The sequence below is a fragment of the Podarcis erhardii genome, assembly GCF_964252035.2.
Source record: "Podarcis erhardii genome assembly, chromosome: 7".
In the NCBI taxonomy this organism is placed as follows: domain Eukaryota; kingdom Metazoa; phylum Chordata; class Lepidosauria; order Squamata; family Lacertidae; genus Podarcis; species Podarcis erhardii.
The window spans coordinates 82,205,606-82,231,857 of NC_138511.1; the positions used below are offsets into that span (position 1 = coordinate 82,205,606).

General features: G+C 48.0%; 1 protein-coding gene across 1 annotated transcript in view; it reads left to right on the forward strand.

Moving 5' to 3' along the window:
• GRIK5 (glutamate ionotropic receptor kainate type subunit 5) overlaps positions 1–25,433 on the forward strand; it is an 87,411-nt gene extending 61,978 nt beyond the window's left edge. Inside the window, exons 11-20 of the mRNA XM_081868772.1 lie at positions 995–1,102; positions 3,130–3,333; positions 4,971–5,084; positions 7,257–7,366; positions 8,904–9,077; positions 11,659–11,824; positions 15,357–15,582; positions 17,487–17,615; positions 19,471–19,592; positions 23,852–25,433. Coding sequence (XP_081724898.1) covers positions 995–1,102; positions 3,130–3,333; positions 4,971–5,084; positions 7,257–7,366; positions 8,904–9,077; positions 11,659–11,824; positions 15,357–15,582; positions 17,487–17,615; positions 19,471–19,592; positions 23,852–24,208 — 1,710 coding nt within the window. The 3' untranslated portion in view covers positions 24,209–25,433. The remainder of the gene's footprint in view (positions 1–994; positions 1,103–3,129; positions 3,334–4,970; positions 5,085–7,256; positions 7,367–8,903; positions 9,078–11,658; positions 11,825–15,356; positions 15,583–17,486; positions 17,616–19,470; positions 19,593–23,851) is intronic.
• The last annotated feature ends 819 nt before the right edge of the window (positions 25,434–26,252 follow it).

The window sequence follows — 26,252 nt, forward strand, 5'->3', positions numbered from 1 at the left end:
ACCATTGATAAAACAGTCCAACTCGTGATGGGTTGGGGGCCTGGGGGCCAAATGCAGCCTTCCAGGTCACTTGGTCTGACCCTTTGGAATCTCCTCAGGTCGCACCCCCTTTCCTCAGGCCATAGCCTCCTTGGTTGTTTTTTGCCTGGCTGGAATATGTGCTTGAACCCCGGTAATGCGCCTGAACTGAGGACAAGGGAAGTATGGCTGTGCATTCATTGAACCGCCCACCTGTCCTTCTAGTCCCGCCCAGCCTGGCAACTCTGGGAAGTTTCCCAGAAGGTGCGATGGCCTGGGACTTGGACTTGGACTCGGAACCAGAGGAGTCTCAGTCCGCACCGGATCCTCTGCCTCAGGCAGCATCTGAACGGAGTCTGGGGCCTGATTCTGAAGAGCCCCAGTCTGCACAGGTTCCCCTGCAACAAGCACCAGCTGGGCCGAGTCAGGGGCCTGAGCCTGCCCTGGCTCCAGAAGCGGGGATTACCTCGTTGCCCTCTGCTGGGCAATCACGTACAGCTGCTCCACTACCAGTTCGGTCAGGAGAGGCTTCTGCGGCCTCTGGGTCTAGTAACCCACCGACATCTCCTGAGCTGCAGAGACTGAGGTCTGAGAGAAGGAGAGACCTGAGTACTCACAGGAGGAGTGCTCGCCTTTGGGCGAGACAGGGAGGTGAGTCACCGGGGGATCAGGACTGGCTGTTACCCAGACAGAGATAAAAGGCTATTGGACCCCGCCACAGGTTGCAGGAGCAACATTGCTGCGGGAACCTGCCTGAGACCCTGTGCCTGACCTAGCCTGGTTTCCTGGTTTGTGACTTGCCTTGGCCATGTTGGACTGACTCCTCACGGAATCCTTGGATTCGGGACCAGACCTGGAACGCGTTGCTTGGGTTTACCCCCGGGCCCAGCACAGAAGGGAATGCAGCCGTGAGCTGGAAAAGGTTCCCCTTGCCTCTTCTAGTGAGACCCTCTAACACACTTCCTCTTATTTGCAGATCGGGGTGTGGTACTCCAACAGGACTCTTGCCATGAATGCCACAACGCTGGACATCAACATCTCAGAGAGCCTTGCCAACAAGAATCTGACTGTCACCACCATCTTAGTAAGCTCACTGCCCGCCTTTGCCGGGCATTGTTAAGGGAGGGGTGTGTGGGTTCCCTTGGCCTTTAATATCAAATTCAGGTTGAGAGTCTTCTGGGCTTGACGGATGGTGAGTTTGCACGTGGGCCGCAGGCAACCAGATCCAGAGCGCTGAGCTCCTCAACTTGTGTTGGGGAGTGAATTTTTGCAAACTCGGTTTGTCACGCAAGATGGAGGAGTGCAACCCCTGCTGAGATTCCTCCACTTTGCCACGGCTATCAAAGCTGCCCTGGCACAGCTCACTGATCAGAAGGCATAGAGCAGCCTGATGACAGGGAGCCTAATGATCTATCGGTCTGCTCCAGCTTTGATCCCGGCAACCCTGCATGCCATATATTGTAGTCACACACATAATAGGGGACACGGGTGGCGCTGTGGGTTAAACCACAGAACCTAGGACTTGCCGATCAGAAGGTCGGCAGTTCGAATCCCCGCGGCGGGGTGAGCTCCTGTTGCTCGGTCCCTGCTCCTGCCAACCTAGCAGTTCAAAAGCACGTCAAAGTGCAAGTAGATAAATAGGTACCGCTCCGGCGGGAAGGTAAACGGCGTTTCTGTGCGCTGCTCTGGTTCGCCAGAAGCAGCTTAGTCATGCTGTACGCCAGCTCCCTCGGCCAATAAAGCTGTGAGTCGGCCACGACTGATCGCTTCTCGGCCTTTTGGCTAAGATCAAGTGTAGTATCAGAGTCGGCCACGACTGGACCTAATGGTCAGGGGTCCCTTTACCTTTTACGCATAATACACCCCTTCGATGCAGCAGTCTGAAGCTGGAAGCAAAACAGGAGGAGTATGGAGTTCCTTGTGGGCTGCCGTACACGGCTCATGGTGCATTGCCAGTGTGGTCCTCTGCTGGACTCCAGCTCCCATCATCCACGAATATTCCGCATGCTAGCAGGAACTGATGGGAGTTGTAGTCCAACAAGACCTGGAAGGCACTGTGCATTGGCCAGCTCCAGTGAGCGCCATTTTGGCTTGATGGATCCCAATTCTTGCGGGGTTGGGATTAAAGGTCTAAGAGACCTGTTCTCCTGTACACCTGGTCTGCGGCAAGAGGAGCCCATGGGGCACCTTCCAGATGCCATTGGACTACAGCTCCCATCAGCCCCAGCCAGCATGGCCTGTGGTCAGGGCTGATGGAGCCCACAGCATTGGCTGCCCTTGGTCTAAGGAGAAGACATGATCAAAACATTATTACACTGGAACTCATAGTAATTCAGTGTAAGCCGATTGATTCAGGATTGGTGTGATCTGAACTAGTGCAGTTTGGCGCTGAGTAGAGGTTTTTTGTGGGGGTGAGGTGAAAGCCTCTCTTTTATTATTTTCTGTCTGTCTTTTCATTTTTTAACAAGCGCTTCCTTGCTGTGTAGAGCTCCTCAGGGTGTCTGGCTGCCATTCTCCTCCTCACAGAAGGCGCTGAGACAGAGCTATGGCTGCGGTCAACACGTAGCGCAGCCCCAGTGCCTTGTGGGAGGAGAATAAAGTGCTTTGTGGAGAATGTGAGAGTGGGGCTTTGTTTTGTTTCGTTTGAAGAAGGCAGGGAAAGGCGACTGCTTCACCAACCAGGGTAGTTTCCCCTCTCCTCCTCCTGAAAAGAAATAAGCCAACATTTCTCTCCTCTGCAGAGGGCTGTTCTGACTTAGCTGTAGATGCGGACTGACAAAAGTGCTTCTGCATGTTAGCATTTCGGAATACGCCTCTGCACATGATTAACCTGAGGAATTCACTGCCACAAGATGTGCCGGTGGCCCGCAGTGGAGGGCGAAAAGGGGCATTGCCCACAACCTCGGTCTGCCCTCAGCCAGCCCCCCACCTCCCTCCTGGGTGACACAGCCCTACCATCAGTTGAGTCAGTTGCGAGGAGTGAGAAATGTCCTTATTTTCATCTGAGGAATGTTGGAGGCCCTTGGTGAAACTTCCTTGCAAACTTTCTGCTAAAACTTATCCCCTCACGCAAGGGGCTCTTACTCACTGGCTCCCTGTCCCCTCTTACAGGAAAACCCCTACGTGATGCGCCGTGCAAACTTCCAGGAGCTGTCCGGCACAGAGCAGTACGAGGGCTTCTGCGTAGACATGCTCCACGAACTCGCCGACATCCTTAAATTTCGCTTCCAGATTAAGCTGGTGGACGACGGGCTCTATGGGGCTCCCGAGCCAAATGGATCTTGGACTGGCATGGTGGGAGAGCTCATTAATAGGGTATGACTCCTTGGGGTGGAACCCAGTGGGGTCTCCTTCTCCCAGACCTTTTCCTGAAGACCCACAACCCCCTTATCTCTCGGTAGTATATAATCTGACAGGGAATCTTCTGTCAGAACCAAAATCACAAAAGTGTGGGGTGGTGAAAGAGGACAAGCGCATGCCCTTCTTCTGCAGGGCACCATGACTGCTCTTTCACCGTCTTTTCGGTTCCTCCAAAAGCTCAGGCCCTAGCACTGCTTCTTTGGTTCTTTGCCCTCAGATGAACGGCCTGTCTAGACACAGAGCAAAATATGATAGGTGGCAGGGGATCAGATTTTTTAATGCGTCTGCATTCCTGTACTTGCTCCCTGCAAGTAGAAAGCTAGCATCGCAGGAACTGGGCTCGACTAAAATATTTTCCTAGCTTTTTTCTTGCAGGGAGGGCTTTCTTCTGTTTGTTCGCATGAAAGAGTGCTCAGGGATGGCATCCCCGCAACTGAAGTCTGAAGTTGTAAAACCACTCTGTCACTTCACTTTGCTGCATGGGTTGACCAAGGGCTTTCCCACAGCTTTCCTCCAGGGAAAACCACTCTTCACCGCTCAGTTGGAGCAAACTGCAGTCGGGTTTTCTAGGGATTGCCATTTGTTCCGATTTAGAGCTAAAGAGCGGGCTTATCCCTGGGAAAGGAGTGAGACGGGGGTGGCAGGAACCTCTCAGTGCTTTCAAAGCACATGACAAGCAGAAGTGTGGACAAACCCCCAGGGACAGGCCCGGTCTTATTTGTGGAGATAATGAATGAGCAGTGGGTACTTCATTCTTTTTCCGGGGATACAAAAGATAGTGTGATTATGGGAAGAATTGCTATCTGCTGTAGTTCTGGAGTCTCCAACCAGAGGGTGATACTGAGACCAGTTGAGTGTTTGCTACATCCAGCCCACAAGGGTTCCTCCCAGATGTTGCTAGACTCCAGGCCCATCAGCTTCAGCCAGCATGGTCGAAGGTCAGGGCTGATGGGAGTTGTAGTCTGGCAACATTTAGAGAGCATCACATTGGCCCCCCATATACGAGGGCAGCATTTCTCCAAACTTGGGTCTGTAGCTGTTTTTGGACCACGACTCCCATCATCCCTAGCTAGCAGGACCAGTGGTCAGGGATGATGGGGACTGTAGTCCAAAAACACTAAGTTGGAGAAACCAATTACTGGGGGACATATTTATACATTAAATGTGCATTCAGCGTGGGAATTTTTTTTCTAACCACGTGGTTGGAAACCTCGGTATGCAATAAATGTGCAAAATCACCCTGATTTTCTGCTGCATGAGCAAGCAACTCTATAAAGTTGCTGGAAGTTTGCTGCCACAAACCAGCCTGTGAAATTCAGTGCCCCTCTCTGCCCACCCTCCCTGACCACCAGCTTTCTGGATCTCTGACACGCTGTTCCCTGCCACCTCCTTTTCTGCTTGCAAGGTGTTGTTGCCAAAGTGATCTTTCCCCTGCTCTGAGCAGTTAGAATGGCTGGCGGGTGGAGGAGGAAGAGGAAGAGAAGGCACCGCTCCTTCACTCCTGCTCCCACCCAGAAGAGGGCGCATGGCAGTGGGTTGGGCCATGCAATTCCCTGAGTGACAGGCAGGGGTCACTGTGCTTTGCTCCGCAGAAAGCTGACCTGGCTGTGGCTGCGTTCACCATTACGGCCGAGCGGGAGAAGGTGATCGACTTCTCCAAGCCTTTTATGACCCTGGGGATCAGCATCTTGTACCGAGTTCACATGGTATGTGTGCTTTTGTCTTGTGGGACTGGGGGGGGGGGGCCACGGCTGAGAGTTGAGCAAATGGGCCGGTGAACCTAAGGGCAGAACAGTGTGGCTGTTGAGTCTCATTTCACACACAACCCAGTACAGTGGTACCTTGGTTGTCAAACGCCTTGGTACTCAAACAACTTGGAACCCAAACACTGCAAACCTGGAAGTAAGCGTTCTGGTTTGCGAAGTGTTTTCGGAAGCCGCATGTGCTCCGTTAGAGTCTTATGCTGAGGTCTGTCTGTTTTTGCCATTTATCCTTTATGGTTTTGTTTTTGCAGCTCTTTGTTTTTTTTGTTTTTGTGACTGTGTGGAAACCCACTTCAGCTACTGATTGATTGACTGTGTGACTGCAGTACATTGTTTATTGCTTTCATTTTATGGATCAGTGGTCTCGTTAGAGAGTAAAATTCATGTTAAATTGCTGTTTTAGGGGTTGTGTTTAAAAGTCTGGAACAGATTAATCCGTTTTGCATTACTTTCTATGGGAAAGTGCGCCTTGGTTTTGGAACGGACTTCCAGAACGGATTAAATTTGAGAACCAAGGTACCACTGTACCTATTCTGAGGCTTTAGACAGCCTCACAATTATAGGTGGGAGTTTCGACCCCTGCGGGTGATGTGCTGAAGCCTTCTTAAAGCAGTTCTTTAACATGGGAAACTCTGGTTAAAGGAACGCTCTTTCATCCTCTCCTCCATTCTGATAACGGTGCAAAGTTGTGCTGTGGTTTCACACCATCCCACGACTCTTCTCTCCTGTCTTCAGTTTGGGAAGGCAGCAAAAACGGCAACTTTTATCACATTGCAAGGTTGTCAAAACAAGGTCTCCTTGGCTGCATTCAGCTTGATGGATCGCAAAGTGTGCAGCGGGGCTAATATAAGCAACAGTGCTAGAATTGCACCAATGATACCCTTGTTCCAATCCTCCGTTTCAGCCTCGAAATTCATTGAGTGACTTCAGGTTGGTCAGTAGCTCTCGGCCTCACAAGGCCGTTGTGAGAATAAAATGGGGAGTGAGGAACGAAGCCACATCCTCTGCCTTGAGCTCATTAGAGGAACATTATCCTAACAAATACCCTGTTATTTGCGAAAGACCTTTAAACGGAGCAAGGGAGCGTAGCTGCAATGGCCCCGGGTTTGTCATGAATCAGCAGAAACCAAGGTACCAGCCCTTAGTCAACAACCTCCGAAACAGCCTCCAGAATCCCCGATATAATGACAACAACAAGCCGGTTTCCTTCAAGGTGCATTAGAGCAAAGAGAACGGCATTAAAGCTAATTGTGTAGCTCCATTATCTCTGCAGTTAGCAGAATTGACCCCTTATGTCTGCTTTCAGGAGCACCGCAAGCAATGCTGGCTCTGCTTCCGTGGAGGCAGCTTTTAACTGGAATGCACCACGGCAGTTTGCTGGCCCGCATGAAACAGCCCAGTCTTCCTACCTTAGGGATAGGCAATGTTTAGGCTGGTCCATTGGGGCACGTTGGCACACCAACCTTTGTCTGCCTCCAGCCAGCCAGCCCTGACCTACCTGCAACCAGTCAGAGATAGTGCTGGTTGTCAACTTCCTTCCCCTTAAGGCAGCAGCAGCAGGGAGGAAGATGGGGACAAAACTAGAAGTGGCTCTGTCATTGGCTCTGGCGCCACCTGCTGTTGGTCTCCCTGTGCTCTGCCCTACCAGTCGCAATGCTCACCAGCCACCACTGGGGATAGGCAAGGTTTAGGCTGGGCTGAATATAGGGATATAGGGAATATTTGTTGGAAGCCACCCAGAGTGGCTAGGCCCACAGGGCTAAGCAAACTTTTTCAGCAGGGGGCCGGTCCACTGTCCCTCAGACCTTGTGGGGGGCCGGACTATATTTTTTTTTGTGAGGGAGGAATGAACGAATTCCTATGCCCCATAAATAACCCAGAGATGCATTTTAAATAAAAGGGCACATTCTACTCATGTAAAAACACACTGATTCCTGGACCGTCCGCAGGCCAGATTTAGAAGGTGATTGGGCTGGATCCGGCCCCCGGGCCTTAGTTTGCCTACCCATGGGCTAGGGCAATCCAGTCAGATGGGTGGGGTACAAATAAAATAAATTAATATTAATGGTGATTCAGTGGTCCTGCTACTCTGGTGCTATTTTCTATTTTTTACAGGGACGCAAACCAGGGTATTTCTCCTTCTTGGATCCTTTCTCCCCGGCTGTTTGGCTTTTCATGCTCCTGGCTTATCTCGCTGTCAGCTGCGTCCTCTTCCTAGCTGCCAGGTTAGTGCCCCCTATCCTGGAGCCATACTGAGGCACTACTAGGGATGGACCTATGGGGCATGGCCTCCCGGCGGTGTAGCTGGCTGCTTGGGCGCCTGGGCTGAGCCATCCATGGGGGCGGGGCAAGCTGGGCAGGTCTCTCTGGGCGGAGTGGCTGAGGGGGAGGCGCGTGGCAGACGCGAGCCCCACGTCACCCGAAAAGGAGACATGTATGGCTGGGGCACGTTGCAGGCCCTGTGGTAAGTGCCACCCCCTGGGTGAGTGGCGCCCAGTGTGCCCCCCCTCCCAGCTCCGCTGCTGTGGCCTCCCCCACAAAAAAAATAAATAAATCTAAGTGCCCCTAGTGTTTCTAGGTGGGTAATGAATCCAGCAGAAGTCTGTGCTTCTGTGTGTTCTCCATGTTACTGGGATATTAATTTGAGAGAATAACTTGAAATTACTCTCTAAAGAGTCTATTTGGGGGTGTTGAATTGTGTAACTGAAGGGAAAGTGAATTGGGTTGGAGCAGGAGGTTAACGGGGGATAACTGAGCGGAAGAAGTTTGGGGTGATCTGGGATGTGGTACAAATTAACTGAGTATTTTTTGGAAGTGGGGATTTGGTTGGGAAATTAGTCGGCTTGCATTCTGTTGCATTAAAATTCTGAAAATGCATCCACACATATAAATTAGCACCTGCCAATTTTTGCTTAAGGGCTTTTAAGAACCTAACCAAACATCCTTGTTGAATTGTGTGTTGCACCCTGAAGCAGAGGTGGTCAGGCGTCTGTATTCTTTCTCAGGGGGGGGGGTAGATTTAGTCACACAAACTGAGCTCTGCATAAAGTAGGTACTCCAACATAATGGTCTGTGCAGATATGTACATTCACACATACACATTGCACAGAAAGAGCAAGGCAGAGGAGTCACCTTGAAGTATGTAATATTTCAGTTTCTTACAACATTCCTTCCATCGTATTCCAAATAAAATTGGGGAGGGCTGCCAGGGACCAGATAAAATTGCCATCCCTCCATTTTGGAACAGGCTAGGTTTCTTCCACATGTTACGCTTGGGGAAAGGACCGTAGTTCAGTGGAAGAGTGCCTAATCTACATGCAGTAGACTCCAGGTTCAGTCCCTGGCAGCATCTTCATGTCAAAAACGGGATCAGGTAGCTGACGATGTCAAAGATCTCTAGCACAGAGGCCTGCTGCAAGCCAGAGCGGGTTGCACTGGGCTAAACAGACTAAAAGTCGTGTGCCGTCTTTAAGGCAGCTCTTGTGTTCTTTGCTGCAGCAGATTGTGGGAAATGTCACTGCTCAAATCCTGTAATGGATGTTCGTGGCTGCAGCCATTTAGGGCGAAATCCGAAATGTCACTTTGAAACTGGTTCATCTTTCATGCCTTCCTGTAATTAAATTGGTAGTTTAGTGAAGGTGTGGAGACTACCTCCTAAGACCCTGAGCCTAAATATGTTTACATAGAAGTAAGCCAGCTCCTCTCCTCTCTTTCTTTTCTTTTCTTTTCTCTTTTCTCTCTTATTTTCTTTTCTTTTCACAGGCTGAGCCCTTATGAATGGTACAACCCCCATCCTTGCCTGCGCGAGCGGCACAACATATTGGAAAACCAGTACACACTTGGCAACAGCCTCTGGTTCCCAGTTGGCGGCTTCATGCAACAGGGGTCAGAGATCATGCCTCGGGCCCTCTCTACCCGCTGTGTCAGTGGGGTCTGGTGAGCATCTGTGGGGCATGTGCCTGACAGGTTTGGAGAAAGGGGCCTCTGTGGAGTTGGGGTCCGTAGCAGGAGGGGTGACCAGCTATGGGGTATATTCAAATCTGGAAAATTCCAGACACCACCTCATCTCCCAGCTGCCTAATAGCATTCTGCTGCCGTTTAAACAACTGAAATATATTAAATATTTTTTTTTCCAGGTGCCTCTTAAACATTGGGTGGTGGCTCCTAGGAATTTGGATTTTTTAAATGGGATAGTGGTTAAGTCTTGATTAATCTACTAAAGTTTTAGTTGATTAATCGGGGTTGGGGGGTTGGTGACGACAACATTTGAAGGGCACATCTGTTTATCTGTGAAGGCTGATTTGGTTTTTGCATGTTACTGCAACAGAGAATGAAAAAAATAAAATAAAGGAGGCAATTCCTTCTGAAAGGGAAACTGCCATTTGTGTTTACCGAATTGTAGGCTGTCATACTTCATTCAGTGTCTTACATCAGAGTTTGGGTGATATCTAATGTTAATTGATCCATTGATTAATTCTTTAAAAAGCAGATTCTAGAATTCTAGAAATTCATTAGCCAATTGGCAGCGTGGATTTGTAATATAAATCAATGTTTGGGCCCACTCAACCCTTTTCAGCGCCTTACCCAGATGTTGCTTAGCCTATTCTACAAAGATATAAAATAGAATTTACTAAAAAATCTTAATCTGAGCAACGTAATGGAACAGACGTTTTCACCTAAATGTATGTGACTAGGACATGTTAAATTAACAAGGATAATGTTGGTTTGTGTCAAATGAGGACACGACCTTCTCTCTAGGCTAAAAGCTAACAGCATATCTTCAGTGGGTATTGTTGAGGACTTAAATAAGCATCAATGCTTAGGTGAGTGTTGATGAATTTTAATGACTGGTATCTGCTAGCTACTAGAGATGCTCCCATCTGCTTTGCTGAGGGCTGGGGAGAAACATTTTAGCAGTTGGCATGCAGCCAGAGAAGGAGAAAGACGATCACGTTTTTTTAAAAAAAATACTGTCTGGCAGGCAAGTGGCATTTTTTCCTTTAAAAGGTAGCTTTACCCATTTGGGAGTTTGCTTGCTCCTTTGTTCTCAACCTGGATATTTGTAAAGTTAACTGCTATCGCAAAGGGTTACTAACACCCTCTCCTCAGAAGGATTTGGGCCCTGTAAGCTTCCGACTGAGAAATCGTGGCAATGTGAATTCTGATTTGCTGGTAAGGAGGCTAGGCGATGTTACCCCAAAGCAACACCCTATCGCTTTCCTTATTGCAAAGAAGTCCAATCTTTCGGGGAAGCCCTCCCAATCTGCTGCATAAATATGCAACCTGAGTTTGCCTGTGATTACATGCCTTCCGAAAATAGCTGCAGCCTGGAAGCGTCGCTGCATTAGATCTTGAAACCCGAAGGGATCTCATTAGCTAGGAAGTTTTCCTCTGCTTCTGCAGGATAAGTGGAGAGGCACTTTTATGCATGCCCAGAATGCCCTTCCCCGAGAGCCAGTGTGGCGTAGTGGTTAGATGGCAGCACTATGACCTGGGAGAGCAGGGTTCAAATCCACACTCAGCCACCAAGCTCACTGGGTGACCTTGGGCCTCTCACTTTGCATGGCGAGTTCCCGCCTCCCCCATCGGAAATAAAGACACAGGACACCAGCATTTTAGGTTAATGGGTGAAAATAGGCCACAACTTTATTGGCTATAGGAATTGAGCAGTATTGGCTTAGGCATTGGTCCTACCAACTATCTGGCTTCAGCCTGATTGCTTGAAGTCCGGGAAGGGTTAGCTGCCAGTAGGGGGAGTCCTGCTGATGCACATCAACTAGGAACTCCCCCGGGGTCACCGCTCGGGGGCGTGCCTTAGGCCCACACCTCCATAGGCTTCGGACAGGGCAACGCCCCCCGGAATCCTTTACCGGACTACCCTTCAATATGGGGGAAGGTGATGGCACTTCCTCGCCCCCCTCATCTACACAACAATACCCTTACCAATGCCTAACTGCCAACGCCGAGGAAGTTGTCACAATTTGCTACGAGGAAGGTGAAAAACCAAATGGCTGGAGCCAATTTGTGAAGTGGGAAAAAATCTTACCAGGCCCCTTGACGGCGACCAACCAAAGTCCATAGCAAGGTCAGAGAGCCGAACCTAAAGGGTGGGAGGGTTGGGAAACCGGAGCAGCTGGAGCGACGAAAGAGGAAAATTCTCCGCCGCGCCGGCCCTAAATAGCGCGGGCCACACCTCCCGGGCCAGCCGATTGGCTGGCAAGGGAGATGACGCGGCCGAGGATTCCCTCAGTCTCGCGGGGGCTGTGAGCCAGGCCCCGCACACGTGGGGAGAGCGTGAAGCCCGCAACCCCACCTCCTCTCCAGCTCGGAAGTGGCTTTCTCTTAGCCCAAGCTACTCCACAGGGCTGTTGTGAGGATAAAATAGAAGCTGGTTTTTTGGGGGGGGGTGAGCTATAAATCAAATGCATAGAAATGCATACATTGCCCTCCTTAAATGGCTTTTTTTTGGGGGGGGGGTACTGAAAATTGTGTGTGAATTTTGTTCTTGTTGCTGCAGGTGGGCATTCACCTTGATCATCATCTCCTCTTACACGGCCAACCTTGCTGCCTTCCTCACCGTGCAGAGGATGGAGGTGCCCATTGAGTCGGCGGATGACTTGGCTGACCAGACCAACATTGAATATGGCACCATCCACGCGGGCTCCACAATGACCTTCTTCCAAGTGAGAGAGATGCGCTTGTCAGCTATATGGCTGGGCTGACACCCAGTTCCCTCCTGCAACTGTCATTCATCCGTCCACGGTCACCGAGCATGCTCAGTCATCATTGGGCTGTTTTTAAGCCCCCCCCCCCCTCTAACAATGTTTATGCACTTCTGTAAACCGCGGGGGTTTTCCTGAGCCGGCTGCTGCCTTCCTCTCACGGGTGGGTGGTGCTGTTTTAGCTGCAAAAGGCATTGGCACCCAGCCCTGAAGTTGGCAGATATGGGTCTTTGATTTGAATTGGGGGAAATAACGTAGCTGTGTTTTGATCATGTCCGCTTAGCTACTCTGTCCCAAGTTTAGCTCTTGTTCGTCTTGATAGCTAAAGCCCAGAACCTCTTTATTCAGAGACGGGAAAACTCCTAAATGCCCCAGGGGTGGCAATCCTCACTATGACCTCTCTGTGAACTTTTTGGGATCACCTGCTTGGCCCTGGTTGCATTACACGCTCCTTTTCTGTGAATCAGAGAGACAATGTGTGCATCCTTAGAAGCAGGATAATAGAATCCTGCTGGCCTTCCCTTCGGCTTATGGGGGAATCCAGGCCTAACACGACATTCTCCATGCTTAATAGGAATCAGTCCCAAAAAGAATTCCCATGGACAATTCCTTGCATGTAGTTCCCATTTCACTCAGCAGTTAAACAAAGACATGTATTAAGATTGCACTGTAAATCTGAACCAGTACTCAAAAAGAGTGCAGTTCTGGAAACCGCTGCAACCTCTGCACAACCTCTGTGGTTTGAGCTTCCAGGGCAGAAGCTTTTGTTCACAGCACAAAATATATATATTTTGCAAATATAACAAGGGGCAAAGGAGAGCAGGTCCTTTCAGGATTCCCCTATTCCTGCGGCTGCAAACTGTTTTTTAATTCTGAATTTCAAATTGTTGCAAGTCTGAAACCTTCTGGTGAAGGGTGGGTAATTAATAGTAGTAGTAATAATAATGATAAATTTGTGTAAAATGTTTTTTTGTTTGTTTTGTTTACTAGTGCAGCTTCCCCTTGCCACACAACATAAGCTGTTCCCTTTCAAAATACCCCTTTCTGAACCAGTATAGGGCCCTGTTCTCTCTCGCATCTGAAAAACATTATGTGAAGAGTGGCCTTCGTTTCTTTTCATTCTCCCGACTTCCTGAGTACCTTTTAAAATACCTTCTTGAAATTCTCCGAGTGGTGGGGAGGAAAAGATCTCCACAAAACCACTTTAATTACTGGGTGGATAGCTGAAATGACCTTCAGCTGTCTCTTTAACTATCCCAAATGTTCTCATACATATAAACGCCCAACATCAAGCCCAGACTTCTGTCTCTTGGGACTTGGGCAGTGTCCTAGCCCTGGCTAGCTTTTTCTCTGATATTGCGCTGGGCTGAAGAACTGTTCCCTCTGAAAATATATTCAAAGCTGATGTCCCTCAGGGCCAGCGGGGGCACGGGATCTGACATATCAGTCCGAGTGCCCCCCTCACTACTAATCATAGTATTGGGGTATTGGAGGGGGGAGAGAGAGAAGGTCAAGGCTGGACGTTCCCATGGCAACAGTAGCCAAGGCGGCAGTGACCAGTCTATTGTCATTTTTTTGGGGGGGGGGTCTAATTCTATCCTTCTCTTGGTTGCTCTGGCAACCTGTCTCCACAGTAACAGCAGTCTCTGCTCCGGGAGACATTAATGAAGGGAAATCAATCAACAAACAAGGTGGCAGGCCGGATGGCGGAAAGGAAAACCTACAGTTTTGCCTTTCAGCCAGGGCCCTGCTGCAAATTCCTTTCCTTCCTGAGTCCCAAAGCTGCCTCCTCCTTATGTGTTGCCCTTGTCAAGTTTGAGGACCAGCTCGCTGCATTCTGCCACTTCACAATCACATCGCAAAATAGTTTTTACTGTGGAGTCCAGTTCCGCCTTCATATGTTTCTAAGACCTCGGGTTTTTCTTATAGTTGAAGTTGATTCGTTAATCGCCTTCTAAAAACACCGTCTCTCGTGGTGATTTGCACTGGCGATAGTTGATGGCAAAGAATAACGCATTTAAAGCAAGGCTAAAACCCTAACGAGTGCACACTCATGGCAGAGACCCATTGATTCATCTAAGAAAGCCTATCAGAACAAAAATGTCTTCGACTGTTTCCGGAAAGAGCAGATAAGTGACCGCCTATCATCTTGGCAGGACTGCTGTTCCGCAGAACAGGGACAGCCATTCTCTAAGTTACTGCAGAAGAGGCTTCTGAGATCTTTGCAACTGGCAGGAGAAACCTGACTGCAATAATCTACTAGGTGTGCAAGGGCTGTATCATTAATAACAATAATAATAACAACAACCCCCTCAGACAGAAAACACAAAAATGACAGATTACCCTGATAATTCCCTCTCTAGTGTTAAACTTGGGCAGCCCACTGCGTTATCAGTTTGGAAGCAAAACATCCAAAATTCAACATATAATTGTGAGTTCCTCAAGTGCATTGCCTGGGCAGTTTCTGATTTATTTATTTTTTTATGTACGCCGTCCTATCTCGCCACACCACGTGCTTCTGTCTGCTTGTCACCTGAGAACAACCTAGTCTTTTTATTTCCACCAGCCTCAGGGGGAGGACAGAGCAAGCCCAGTTCCACTACTTGTTGCTGAAAGCAGTAATAAATAAAAAACTAAGCTGGGTGGGGGACCCAACCAGGGACTGGCTGCTTTTTTGTTTGAGTTTATGATTTCATTCTAGCAAGACTTCCACCCAGGGCCTCAGACAAGTTCTGCAGCATGTCAATGAACTGTGTGGTTGGAATGTTGAACTTAATACAAGTGAGGCCTAAATTTAAAATTCCCACTCAGCCACAAAGCTTTCTGAGTAACCTTGGGTCAATTGCTATCTTTCAGCCTAGCCTACCTGTTATGTACTGAGTTGAATAGGATCCAAACTGCAGCAGTCTGATTGGTCCTAGAACAATAGGATCCAAAATGCAGCAGTCTGATTGGTCCTAGAACAATAGGATCCAAAATGCAGCAGTCTGATTGGTCCTAGAACAATGCAGCAGTATGATTGGTCGCCAGGAGTCACCCAATCCAGCTCCAGATAGAAGTGAATCCACAACCTGATTGGCCTACAGGAGAATTCCGGAATTAGCCAATCACGTGCAGCCCATTGTGTAAATAATGTATATAAAGCAGATACTTTGAGGGGACTTTCATTCCCTCCTCACCACTATGAGCTGAAGAAAGAGCATGAAATCCACTCTCGACTCTGAGTATATTTCACTAGCCAACAGGGTTGTTGGGAAGATAAAATGGGGAGGGTGAGAGAAACTTGCACGCTTCCCTGATATCTTTTGGATAAAAATGGAATAAACCAATGTACAGGTCCTTCCTTCGCATTATGACGACGCTTATCATGATAAAATTTCATTTGTGGAAGAAACTAACCTCTCAAAGCAAGCCATGAGTATATATGATTGCCTTGCAAAGTCTCAGCATCCTCTCCCTCATTCATTCTCTACCTATTTTTTTCTCCAACCAGAATTCTCGGTACCAGACGTACCAGCGGATGTGGAATTACATGCATTCAAAGCAACCTAGTGTCTTTGTCAAGAGCACAGAGGAGGGGATCGCCCGGGTGCTGAATTCGAAGTATGCCTTCCTGCTCGAGAGCACGATGAACGAGTATCACCGGAGGCTCAACTGCAACCTGACGCAAATTGGGGGGCTGTTGGATACCAAGGGCTATGGCATCGGCATGCCACTGGGTGAGTGGCAGTAGCTGGAGCCAATCATCAGCTGGCATTGGTGCCAAGAGCAGAACAATGGAAAATGTCAAAGGCACAGGGACACAGAAGCGTGGGCCTAATAATAATTACAATGCTGATGATAATAGATGCTATTTATATATACCTGAGTCACTTCTACTTATTGTGGAGGTTGCTGTACGACTCCTACCTTGATTCTTCTGTACTGCACCTGGCACTAGGAATTCCTAGTGCTAGATGTTGCACAAAAACAAAAAAGAAGTTATGAATTGTGTCTATATTATGCTAACATGAAAGATCAACAGCACAAACATTTTACAAGCACATAAAAAAATCCCAAATAACAATGAATGCTATGAATCATCAACTCTTTACTAACAATCCGTAGTTAGTCCATAGTCTACACTGTTTAATATTATTATTATTATTATTATTATTATTATTATTATTATTATGATTTTATTATTTAGAGGCTGCCCATCTGGGTTGCCCCAGCCACTCTGAGCGGCTTCCAGCAAAATAGAAAAACATTATAAAACATCGAATGTTAAAAACTCACCTATACAGGGCTGCCTTCAGGATTCTGTATGTGTTTGTGTGACATCTGTATTGTTGATCTTCTATATTGTCCAAAAATATCAAGACAAGGCTCTATTTTGTAGGTTTATAATCTGAAAGTAGTCAGCATGGGGGTGCAATGGGGGTTCTTGGAGAAGTACCACCACAGAAAACCTTTGTGAGGTTGAGCCAGGTGCCCTGTTAATTGGCTCAGCCTGGGGTTGGAATGGGTATTGGAAACAGATAAATGCAAATAACTGGGGGTTCCGCCAGGTGGCAGCTTGTCAAATGCATTTGCAGTTCAGGACACTCTGAACTAATCAGAAGGAATTCTTTTTGAAGGCCAAAATTGACCGTTTAAATTTTTTTCTACCAGAAAGGTAGAAGGTGTGCTTTGTGGAGAGGGCGTAATTTGAGATATTGCAAATGGGTTGTCGACAATTTATTATTATTTTTACATAAAATGTCCCTTGGAAAGGGTAAATCCAGAATAAACTGAGCTGGGTGGGATGGAGGTTATACAGGTTAGTGCTCTGCTGTCAATGACATTGTGTTAATGCCAGTGCTTTTGTTTCTGGGGGGACGCGTACCCCTAAACATTTTGTGAATCTTTGTACTTTCTGTCCATTTACTGTATTTATTTCCCCCGATTTGAACTATAAAATGGTGAGAATTCTTGAGTCAAAATGAGAGTACCCCTAACCATTTTTTTTAAAGAAAAAAAGCACTGGTGAACGCTACAACAATAACAAAACACCTTGCATGAACCTTTCAAAAAAACACATTGATTTCTCATTCGGATGTGCTTGCTTATACCAGCTCCTTCTCTCTCTCTCTCTCTCTCTCTCTCTCTCTCTCTCTCTCTCTCTCTCGTGTGTGTGTGTGTGTGTGTGTGCGCGCACACACACACACACCCCTACATAGGCAGGTATAGCCTGTCTTTGGGAATGTTCAAAACAGTGGTTTCATCAACATGGATCTTTTAGATTCCCCTTTCACTTTGGATGAACTTTGGCAGTAAGGTCAGCCAATCACCCAGAGATCAATACTGAGGGAGATTTTTAAAAAAGTGATACAGGCTTGCTCTTGCAAGGAGATGCAGCTGATTGCAGCAGCTGAGGCCCCATTCGCCTTCCCTTAAACGCTGACAAGCCTTGTGTGACCAATAAGCCAACTGGTAAATGAGATTCAAAGTCAGCAGGGAGCTATATTAGACGACTTTCATAATGCTGGAGCCGACATGCCGGCCCCTGCTCTGAAGCTCGACTGAGTGATGGCCTGAGACGGGGTGGATTAATCATCATCGACAGCCCTGTGTCATATCTGCCTCCTTGACAATCCCGCAGGCTCCCCATTCCGGGATGAGATCACCCTCGCCATCTTGCAGCTTCAGGAGAACAACCGCCTGGAGATCTTGAAACGGAAGTGGTGGGAGGGAAGCAAGTGTCCCAAAGAAGAGGACCACCGGGCCAAAGGTGAGGTTCTGAGGGTTAGAGGGGCGCCTATGATGGGTGCCGCCAACCTGAGGTTGCCAATGGATGCCATGGTTGGGTTAACACTGAGTAGAACCCAACTGGAATTGCAGCCCAAGGTTTTTGATAAATATGGGTTAAACCCACACCAGGCACCTCAAGTACAGTGGTACCTCGGGTTACATATGCTTCAGGTTACATACGCTTCAGGTTAAAGACTCCACTAACCCAGAAGTAGTGCTTCAGGTTAAGAACTTTGCTTCAGGATGAGAACAGAAATCGTGCTCTGGTGGCGCAGCGGCAGCAGGAAGCCCCATTAGCTAAAGTGGTGCTTCAGGTTAAGAACCGTTTCAGGTTAAGAACGGACCTCCGGAACGAATTAAGTACGTAACCAGAGGTACCACTGTACATAACTTCTTCCCCCAAAGGATTCTGGGAACTGCCATTTACCCTTCACAGATTCCCAGTTCCCAACAAACTGCAGTTCTCAGGATTAATTGGGGACGGAGGCATGTGATCTAAATAGTAAACATAATAGTAAATTTTATTTATACCCCGCCCTCCCCAGCCAAGACCAGGCTCAGGGCGGCTAACACCAGGTATAAAAACAATTGATTAAAATACAACTTAAAAACAAGATTAAAATACAACATGAAAATGCAGCCTCATTTCAGTAGAAACTCAAATCAAAAACTATTGGGGGATGAAAACGTCAAATCTTCAGCAAGGCCAACTATCCAGACTGGTCCTACGTGGGCCAGAAAAAATCCAGGGAAGTCCCCCCAAATAGGAGTTCCATCACAGAAGGAGAAAGAAAAAGGATAGATTGGAAGGGGATCAAGTTGATTCCAAGCCAAAGGCCAGGCGGAACAACTCTTGTCTTACAGGCCCTGCGGAAAGAAATGTGCTTTGAACGTATGTCACAATGTTCCTCACACCTCTCTTCCATACAAACAATTAAATATGACAAGCTGGGGGCGGGGGGAGAGAATAATACCTGGAGGAAGAAGCCAGCAGGTGAAACCTTGGCATTGAGCATGGTTCTCTGCCTAAATGAAGACCCACAGTATATGGTTGTGAGGCCCTGTCTTTGGGGCTGTTTTGGCCTCAGTTTTTGGAACTTAGATTTCATGTGTGGCTCACAGGCATTCCCACCTGCTGAAATCAGATGTAAGTTTTGTAGAGATTGCTAATAGGCTGTGTAGAGCAACCTCTGGTGGCAAGAGAGAAGACTGCCAGTCGAAAAAGATGGGTTGGTGGAGGAAAATCCAATGAGCTGCAGCTGTAGATGCAGTAATACATGCCTCACCATAGCAGAAACAGATCCAATATTGTGTCCGACTAAGAGTTGAGCAAGTCAGTAGCTTCTGTTGGTTTGGACGCAAAGGGTTTATTTTCAGCCTGTGTCCTATTGATTTTTAAAGATCCCACTTACTGAAAAATCAGCGAAATGTGTCAGCCCATTTACTAAGGGATTCCGGATTGGCTGGATTCTGGGGTAGGAAAAGCTGAAAAATAGTAGCCAGGGAACAGCAGGAAAAGGGAAACACGGTGTCTGCAAACATCCTAACTTTCAAAAGCATACATTTAAGTTTTTCTTGGGTGGGATTTGGGGATCTTCGAAAGTGCTGAAAATTGCACTGAAAATATTTGGAAATGAACATTCAGAGATGATCTAGATACACTGGGCAAGGAGTCAACAATATAGGTGTGAGAGAGAGAGATGTGAAATCCAAGGTGTTAGGAATGCTCTCTGACTTCCTGAAAGTGGGGCAGCTTCGAGCTGTGTCCATCCTGTCCTTGCTGGCTCCCATTATTATTATTTTTTCCTCTCTCTCTCTCCCCCGCCCCCTCCCAGGGCTGGGCATGGAGAACATTGGAGGCATCTTTGTGGTGCTCATCTGCGGGCTCATCATTGCAGTCTTCGTCGCTGTCATGGAATTTGTATGGGCCACGCGTCGCTCGGCTGAACATGAAGAGGTGAGGTGGGGTGCGGCTGGTTCTCTGGTTACATGGAGGAAGGAACGAAGGACAGTGGCTGGGTCTAAAGGGAAGACTATTGCCATTGAGGAAGTATGAGTGGGTGGTTTTAAGAAGGGCATTAAACTGGTCAAGGAGCCACAAGGAGATGGAGGAGTGAATCAGAGGGTCTCATGTGCAGACTGGAGGCAGAATTGCAGGTGTGTGTGTGTTTGTGAGAGAGACAGACAGACAGTGCAGACCCTCCAACATTTCTCCAATGAAGACAGGATCATCCTATTCCATTATTATTATTATTATTATTATTATTATTATTATTATTATTAATATTTATTATTATATTTTATACCCTTCCCATCTGATTTTATTAGTTACAGTGGTACCTCAGGTTACATATGCTTCAGGTTACATACGCTTCAGGTTACAGACTCCGCTGACCCAGAAATAGTGCTTCAGGTTAAGAACTTTGCTTCAGGATGAGAACAGAAATCGTGCTCCAGCGGCACGGCTAAAGTGGTGCTTCAGGTTAAGAACAGTTTTAGGTTAAGAACGCACCTCCGGAACGAATTAAGTACTTAACCCGAGGTATCACTGTATGCCCCACTCATTTTATTATGTATTGCCCCAGCCACTCTGGGCTGCTTACAACATATATAAAAGCATAATAAAACATTAAACATTGCAAAAAAACCTTTCCTGTACAGGGCTGCATTCAGATGGCTCGGGGAGTCGGATACACTTCAACATCTCTCGGATTAAAATAGGGACTTCCTAAGAAAAAGCGGGACATTCTGGGATCAAATCAGAAACCTGGATGGTTTCAGTAAATCCAGGACTGTCCCTGGAAAATAGGGACACTGGGAGGGTCGAGGAGAGGAGAAGTTCACGTTCACACCATACATTTTAAAGTAACATGCCACTTTAGACAGTCTTCCCCAAAGAATTCTGGGAACTATAGTCTGTTAAGAGTGTTAGGATTGCCCCTATTTCCCTCCCAGAGACGCAATTCTCAGAGTGATTTAACAACCAATCCCTCTTCACAGGGACCTCTGGGAATTGTAGCTATGTGAGGGGTCTCCTGACATCTCTCAGCATCCGTATCGAACTACAGCTTCCAGAATGCTTTGGGTGAAACCACGACTATTCCAAGTGGTGTGACACTGCTTTACAATAGGGTGTGTGCAGAGAGCGGGCAGAAATCTGTCGTCGTTTTCAGAGCAGGAGCAATGATCTTGTCCTGCTTGCCTGTGGCTGGTGGCTGGGCCTTACCTACTCCTTCTTCAGTATTAATGCTGCCCAGCCTCTGCCTGCATTGCTTACCAAGTGTGCCAGCCACCAAACTACCTTGGAACTTGGTATTACCTGCAATGACCGGCAACAGTTCTCCTGGATTTCAGGAAGGGGGGGGGGTCTCTCTTTACCTGAGGACGCCGGGCATTGAACCTGGGAGCTTCTGCATGCAAAGCAGGTGTTTTACTGCTGAGCTACATCCTCTTCTGGGGGCTTGCTGTTTGAGGTTGCCCTGTAACAGAAAAGCATAATTTCCCTATTGTTCATGAGCTGACATTGGCTTCGTTTTGCGGTAATTTATCGGTTGCGAGCACATATTATTTATTTGCTTGCTTGTTTGTTTTGACTTGTTTGTTGCTTGCTACCCAAAGGTCTCCAAGCAACTTGCAACATATTTAGAACATAAATTTAAATATATTCTGCCGTAAAACAGAACAAAACAACCGCCCTAACAGCCGCAGGAAGCTTTGTAGTCACATAAACAATGAAGATCACAGAGGATGCTGCCCTGCTGTTCAAAATGAATTGTTTTATTATTTTGTTCATCAGCTGTTGGAAGTTGTGTTTTTCCCCCCCATACACGGGGGGGGGGGGAACCCTCTTGGTTCTAACAAGAGCTGAAGGGTTATTCTCACCTTACATGTCCTTGATTCTTGTTCCCCCGTATTAATACTTCTTAAATTAGGGAGGGGAAACCTGTGGCCCTCTTGATATTGTCTGTGTGCACTTCCCATCAGCTCCAGCCAGAATGACCAGGAATGATGGGAGTTTCAGCCCAGGAACTTCTGGAAGGTCACAAATCCACCCTGCTTTAAATACACCAATAATCATTCAATTATCATTATCAATTCTATTAATTGCTGTTTATATCTCATCCTCTAAGATGCTCAGGGCAGTGGGGTAGTTTTGGCCCAGAGAGTGTGTGTGACTGACTAGAACAAGGCCCTCTGGTGTCCTTGACTCTTAGAATTGTAGAGTCGGAAGGGACCCCAAGGGTCATCTAGTCCAACCCCCTGTAATGCAGGAATCTTAGCTAAAGCAGCCATGGCAGATGGCCACCCAACCTCTACCTAAAATCTCTCCATGAAGGAGAGAGTCTGCCAACTTCTGGGAGTGTCTCTTCCACTATCAAACAGCTCTGAATGTCAGAAAGTTCTTCCTGGTGTTTAGTCGGAATCTCCTTTCTTGAAACTTGAAGCCATTGGTTCGAGTCCTACCCTCTAGAGCAGGAGAAAACAAGCTTACTCTATCTTCTGTGTGACAGATACTTGAAGATGGTTATCATATCTCCTCTCAGTCTCCTCTTATCCAGGCTAAACATACCCAACTCCCCCCAACCTCAGCTACCAAGGCCTTTTCTTACAGAAACTCCTTCCCTCTGTATCCCTCTTTTCCCTCTGGGTCAGCAACAGGGGAAGGGGAGGACCCTTCAGAAGTATTTAGTATGTTGTTTTGTTTTAAAGACTCCTCTGTTGCTCCACCTTTTGAGAATTTCCCCCACATTTTGCCCAAGTAAGGACCATCTGCAAAATGGCTGCCGTGTTGTAACATCACAAGATGGCTGCTATGTCTGGAATGGCACCAAGTGATTATGTTTCATTGAAACCAACTGGCAGTAGGCTCAGAAGAATTTAATTCCAGCAGGACAGGTTGGATTTATTCAAGCAGTAGTACTTAGGGAAAACACTACCCAGTTTCTGAAGAAATTATATTTTTAAAGGATTAAATGAACCCAGACTAGGTCTATCAAATGTTATTAATAAGAAGGCATAATTTTTTGTATTGCCCTCTGTTCCTCGCATAAACACTGCTTCCATTCCACTGCAGTTCACTTTGAAAACTATGTTATTTGTCTCTCTGTCTGCTGTGATGGAATTACATAACTTTGGTAATTAATTACGTAAATTATGTTGTCGCTTCATTTTTCCATCCCATTCATGTCACTGCAAAGGAAGTTGCGGTGGACAATGAATTAGGTATCATTTTGAGACTGAAAGCAGCAGCAACAAGTGAATACTGATCTATTTGGTGGATTGAGTTCCGTTCTAAACACAAGACAAATAAATGAACTGTGGCCATTTCTGTTCCCGCTGAAATTTCCCCACATCTCTATTCATCATAGTTCAAAGACAAACCCCCCTGTTCAGAGGCAGCCTATCTATGGTTACTAGATGGTGGGTAATCCCACAGGGGTCAGAGGTCAATACCTTGCCCTGTAAGTTTCTCTGGTGCATTCTAAGTGCAAAGGTGGATCTTTGTTCTCTCTCTCAGCATTGACTTTTTTAAATTAAAAAAACCTCTTGTGATTTTAAGGTAGTCTGTGCTCATATTCTTGTTTGTGTCGTGAGAATCCAAGAGGATTGTACCTCAATGATTTGGAGGCTGGATTTGCCAGCAACACTTTCATTTCAAAAATACTGTTTTTTCTGGGCAAGCGTAGCACGATCAAGTCGCAGCGGAACCTGCAAGCATCTGAAAACTGAGGAATAGGGTTGAGGTAGAATCTCATAGGGCAAAATACAAAGTTTACCAACTTTTTAGGCCCCATTTACTGATGGGCTGGATCAATAAAATACTTGCTACTTGGAAACCCTGGTCAGGGTGCAAGTAGAGGGGCAGGGTAGCCGTGAAATGAGACGCCAGAAGGGCCATTGCCTTCCTCCATTGGTGCCCCACAAGTGGGCAGGGGCTGGTCCTGAAATACTGCCCGCTGTGTTAAATTACCCACAATGCCCCAAGCCGCCTAATGTAGCAACATTACACTGGGTGCTCTCTGCGGTATTGTGCAAAGTTTAACATGGCTATTGGCTTCTCAGTCTCGGACACTGCCACCACACAAGTATATATGGCCGGGGAAACAGGGGCATGCAGAAAAATGGGGTTTCCCCCCTATTTTCACCCGAGGAATGTTGGAGGTATGCTTAGGGTGGCGCCCACATCCTCACTGCTTGCTCCTTCCTTCGTGACAGATCTCGGTGTGCCAGGAGATGCTGCGAGAGCTGCGCCACGCCGTTTCTTGCCGCAAGCCGACCCGCTCCCGCCGGCGCCGGCGCCACTACACCACCCGAGGCGCCCTGTCGCTGCGCTCCGTCCGAGAGATGCGCCTCAGCAACGGCAAGCTCTACTCGGGGACTCTGGTATCTGAGCCGGGGCCGCAGCGCCTCCTGGAGGAGACCCCCCGGCCTTGCACCCACGTCCGCATCTGCCACGAGTGCCGGCGCATCCAGACTCTTCGGGGAGCCCCCCCGCCGCCTCGGGGGCCCCCGCCTTCTGAGGAGGGCACTCCGCGCCGGGGAGCCCCCCGCGAACTCAGCGGGCAGGAGTGACACCCGCCCCACGTGCTTACTGGCCCCCTTCCCCACCTCGGCCCTGCCTTCGCTCTCGTGCGGAGGCGACTGCTCTTAAGACATGTACGCTATGCGTATGCCCTGATTTGGGGGACCCAGGCCTGAGGGGACTTCCCCGTGCACACCCTGGCGCATAATCCCTTGCCCTAGGGGTAGTGTGTGGATATCTTTGCGGCCCTCCTGCCTCCCCGCCAAAAAAGAAGGCCACAGCTCTTCTCAAAATCCAAGGGGGAGAGAGAGTCCTTTTCTAATCCCCACTTCTCGTGGGAAAGAGACATACATGCCCCCCCCCCGCCCCAGTTTAACCTCGCCGTTGTGGTGATTAGATCTGTGGCAGCTTGTTTCTGACGCTGCAGAAAGACAGTTTCCTGAGCCTCTTACTATGAGGGAAAGGGATACGAAAACCAATATCCGCAGACACAGACCCCACCCCACCCCTGTCGGCCTTGCCCCCCTCCAGCTCCTCCTACCCCTTCCACAGTGCAGCTGCAACCACAGCCCCCCCTTTTTGTGCTGTCCCCCCCATGCCTTCGCCCCGTGGAGGGAGTTTGCTTAAGCAGAGGTGCCAAAAGGGGTTTGGGATCCCACACTGCCCCCGCCACGTGCCTGCTGGGAAATGAATACCTCCAGCTATTTGCGGGGCAAAGGGACAGTTCGCCTTCTTTTTCCGGGGTGGGGGTGGGGGGAAGGCCGGGACCCCTGGCCGGAAGGTCCAGTTAGCGGCGTGGAAAACTAAACCTGCCACAAGGTGGGCAAGGAGGTGGGTTGCGTGCAAGCGAACTGTACACTGGCGATGGAGACTGAACTCAGGGTCAACTAAGCCGCCTTCTGACGAGTCGTGGGGCCTACCGGGTTCCACGCTTTTAACAAACCAACCTGAAGTAATACAGGACCAAGAACTCAAAAAACAGGGGGCAAGTGGGAAGATAATGACCCCGACAGAGGTAACGAACCAACCCAGCTTTTGGGATGGGGGGAAGTGAACCACACAGGACCCTGGAAGCAGAAGAGAGTGGGGAGCGAGGATTTGGTCTGTGGGGGACCCTCCCCATGACGTCTTGTCTGTCTTTTTTTAATTTTTGTTTCATTCTTTCAAAAAAGATTTTTTCTTTTTCTTTTTGGAGAAATTTCTATAGAAGCCAAAAACTGGAGACTTTAGTGGCAACCCCAAAAGACAAATAAACGTGAAAATACTTGATTCTTTTATGTGAGTGATGGGAGAGAATTATTACTTTGTGCTAATTGTGGGGGCAGCTTGGTACACGTCCGGGGCGGGGCGGGGGAACCCCATGTGTGGACACCTGCAAACATCAGCACACATAATCCATCATTTTTCCTTCCCTAAGCTCTGCTTGTGACACGGGTGGCGCTGTGGTCTAAACCACTGAGCCTCTTGGGCTTGCCGATCAGAAGGTATGCAGTTCGAATCCCTGTGATGCAGTGAGCTCCCGTTGCTCAGTCCCAGCTCCTGCCAACCTAGCAGTTCAAAAGCACGCCCAAAAGTGCAAGTAGATAAATAGGTACCGCTCCAGTGGGAAGGTAAACGGCATTTCCAGGCACTGCTCTGGTTTCGGTGTTTGTTGCTCCAGAAGTGGCTTAGTCATGCTGACCACATGCTTAGTCATGCTGACCCGGAAAAACTGCGGACAAACGCCGGCTCTCTTGGCCTGTAAAGTGAGATGAGCGCCGCAAACCCAGAGTCATCTGAGACTGGACTTAACTGTCAGGGGTCTGTTACCTTTAAGCCCTGCTTGCTTGAAACAGCAGCTAGTGAAATGAAGCCAAGAAAGCAAAGGTGAAGGATGCACAAAATTTTATTGACAAAATGGTCTTTCAGATTTTTTTTAACGTGTTTCGAACATCTTCCTAGGGGGAGATTAAATAATGCACAATCACTGAAAATCCGAATCGTTTCATCCTACTCACAGAAATTAACTGCAGAGTATACCCCTTTTCTCTGATCCATAGAACAATTGTAACAAAATGTGTTTAAAAATAAGAAGAAGAAGAAAGGGAGAGGAAA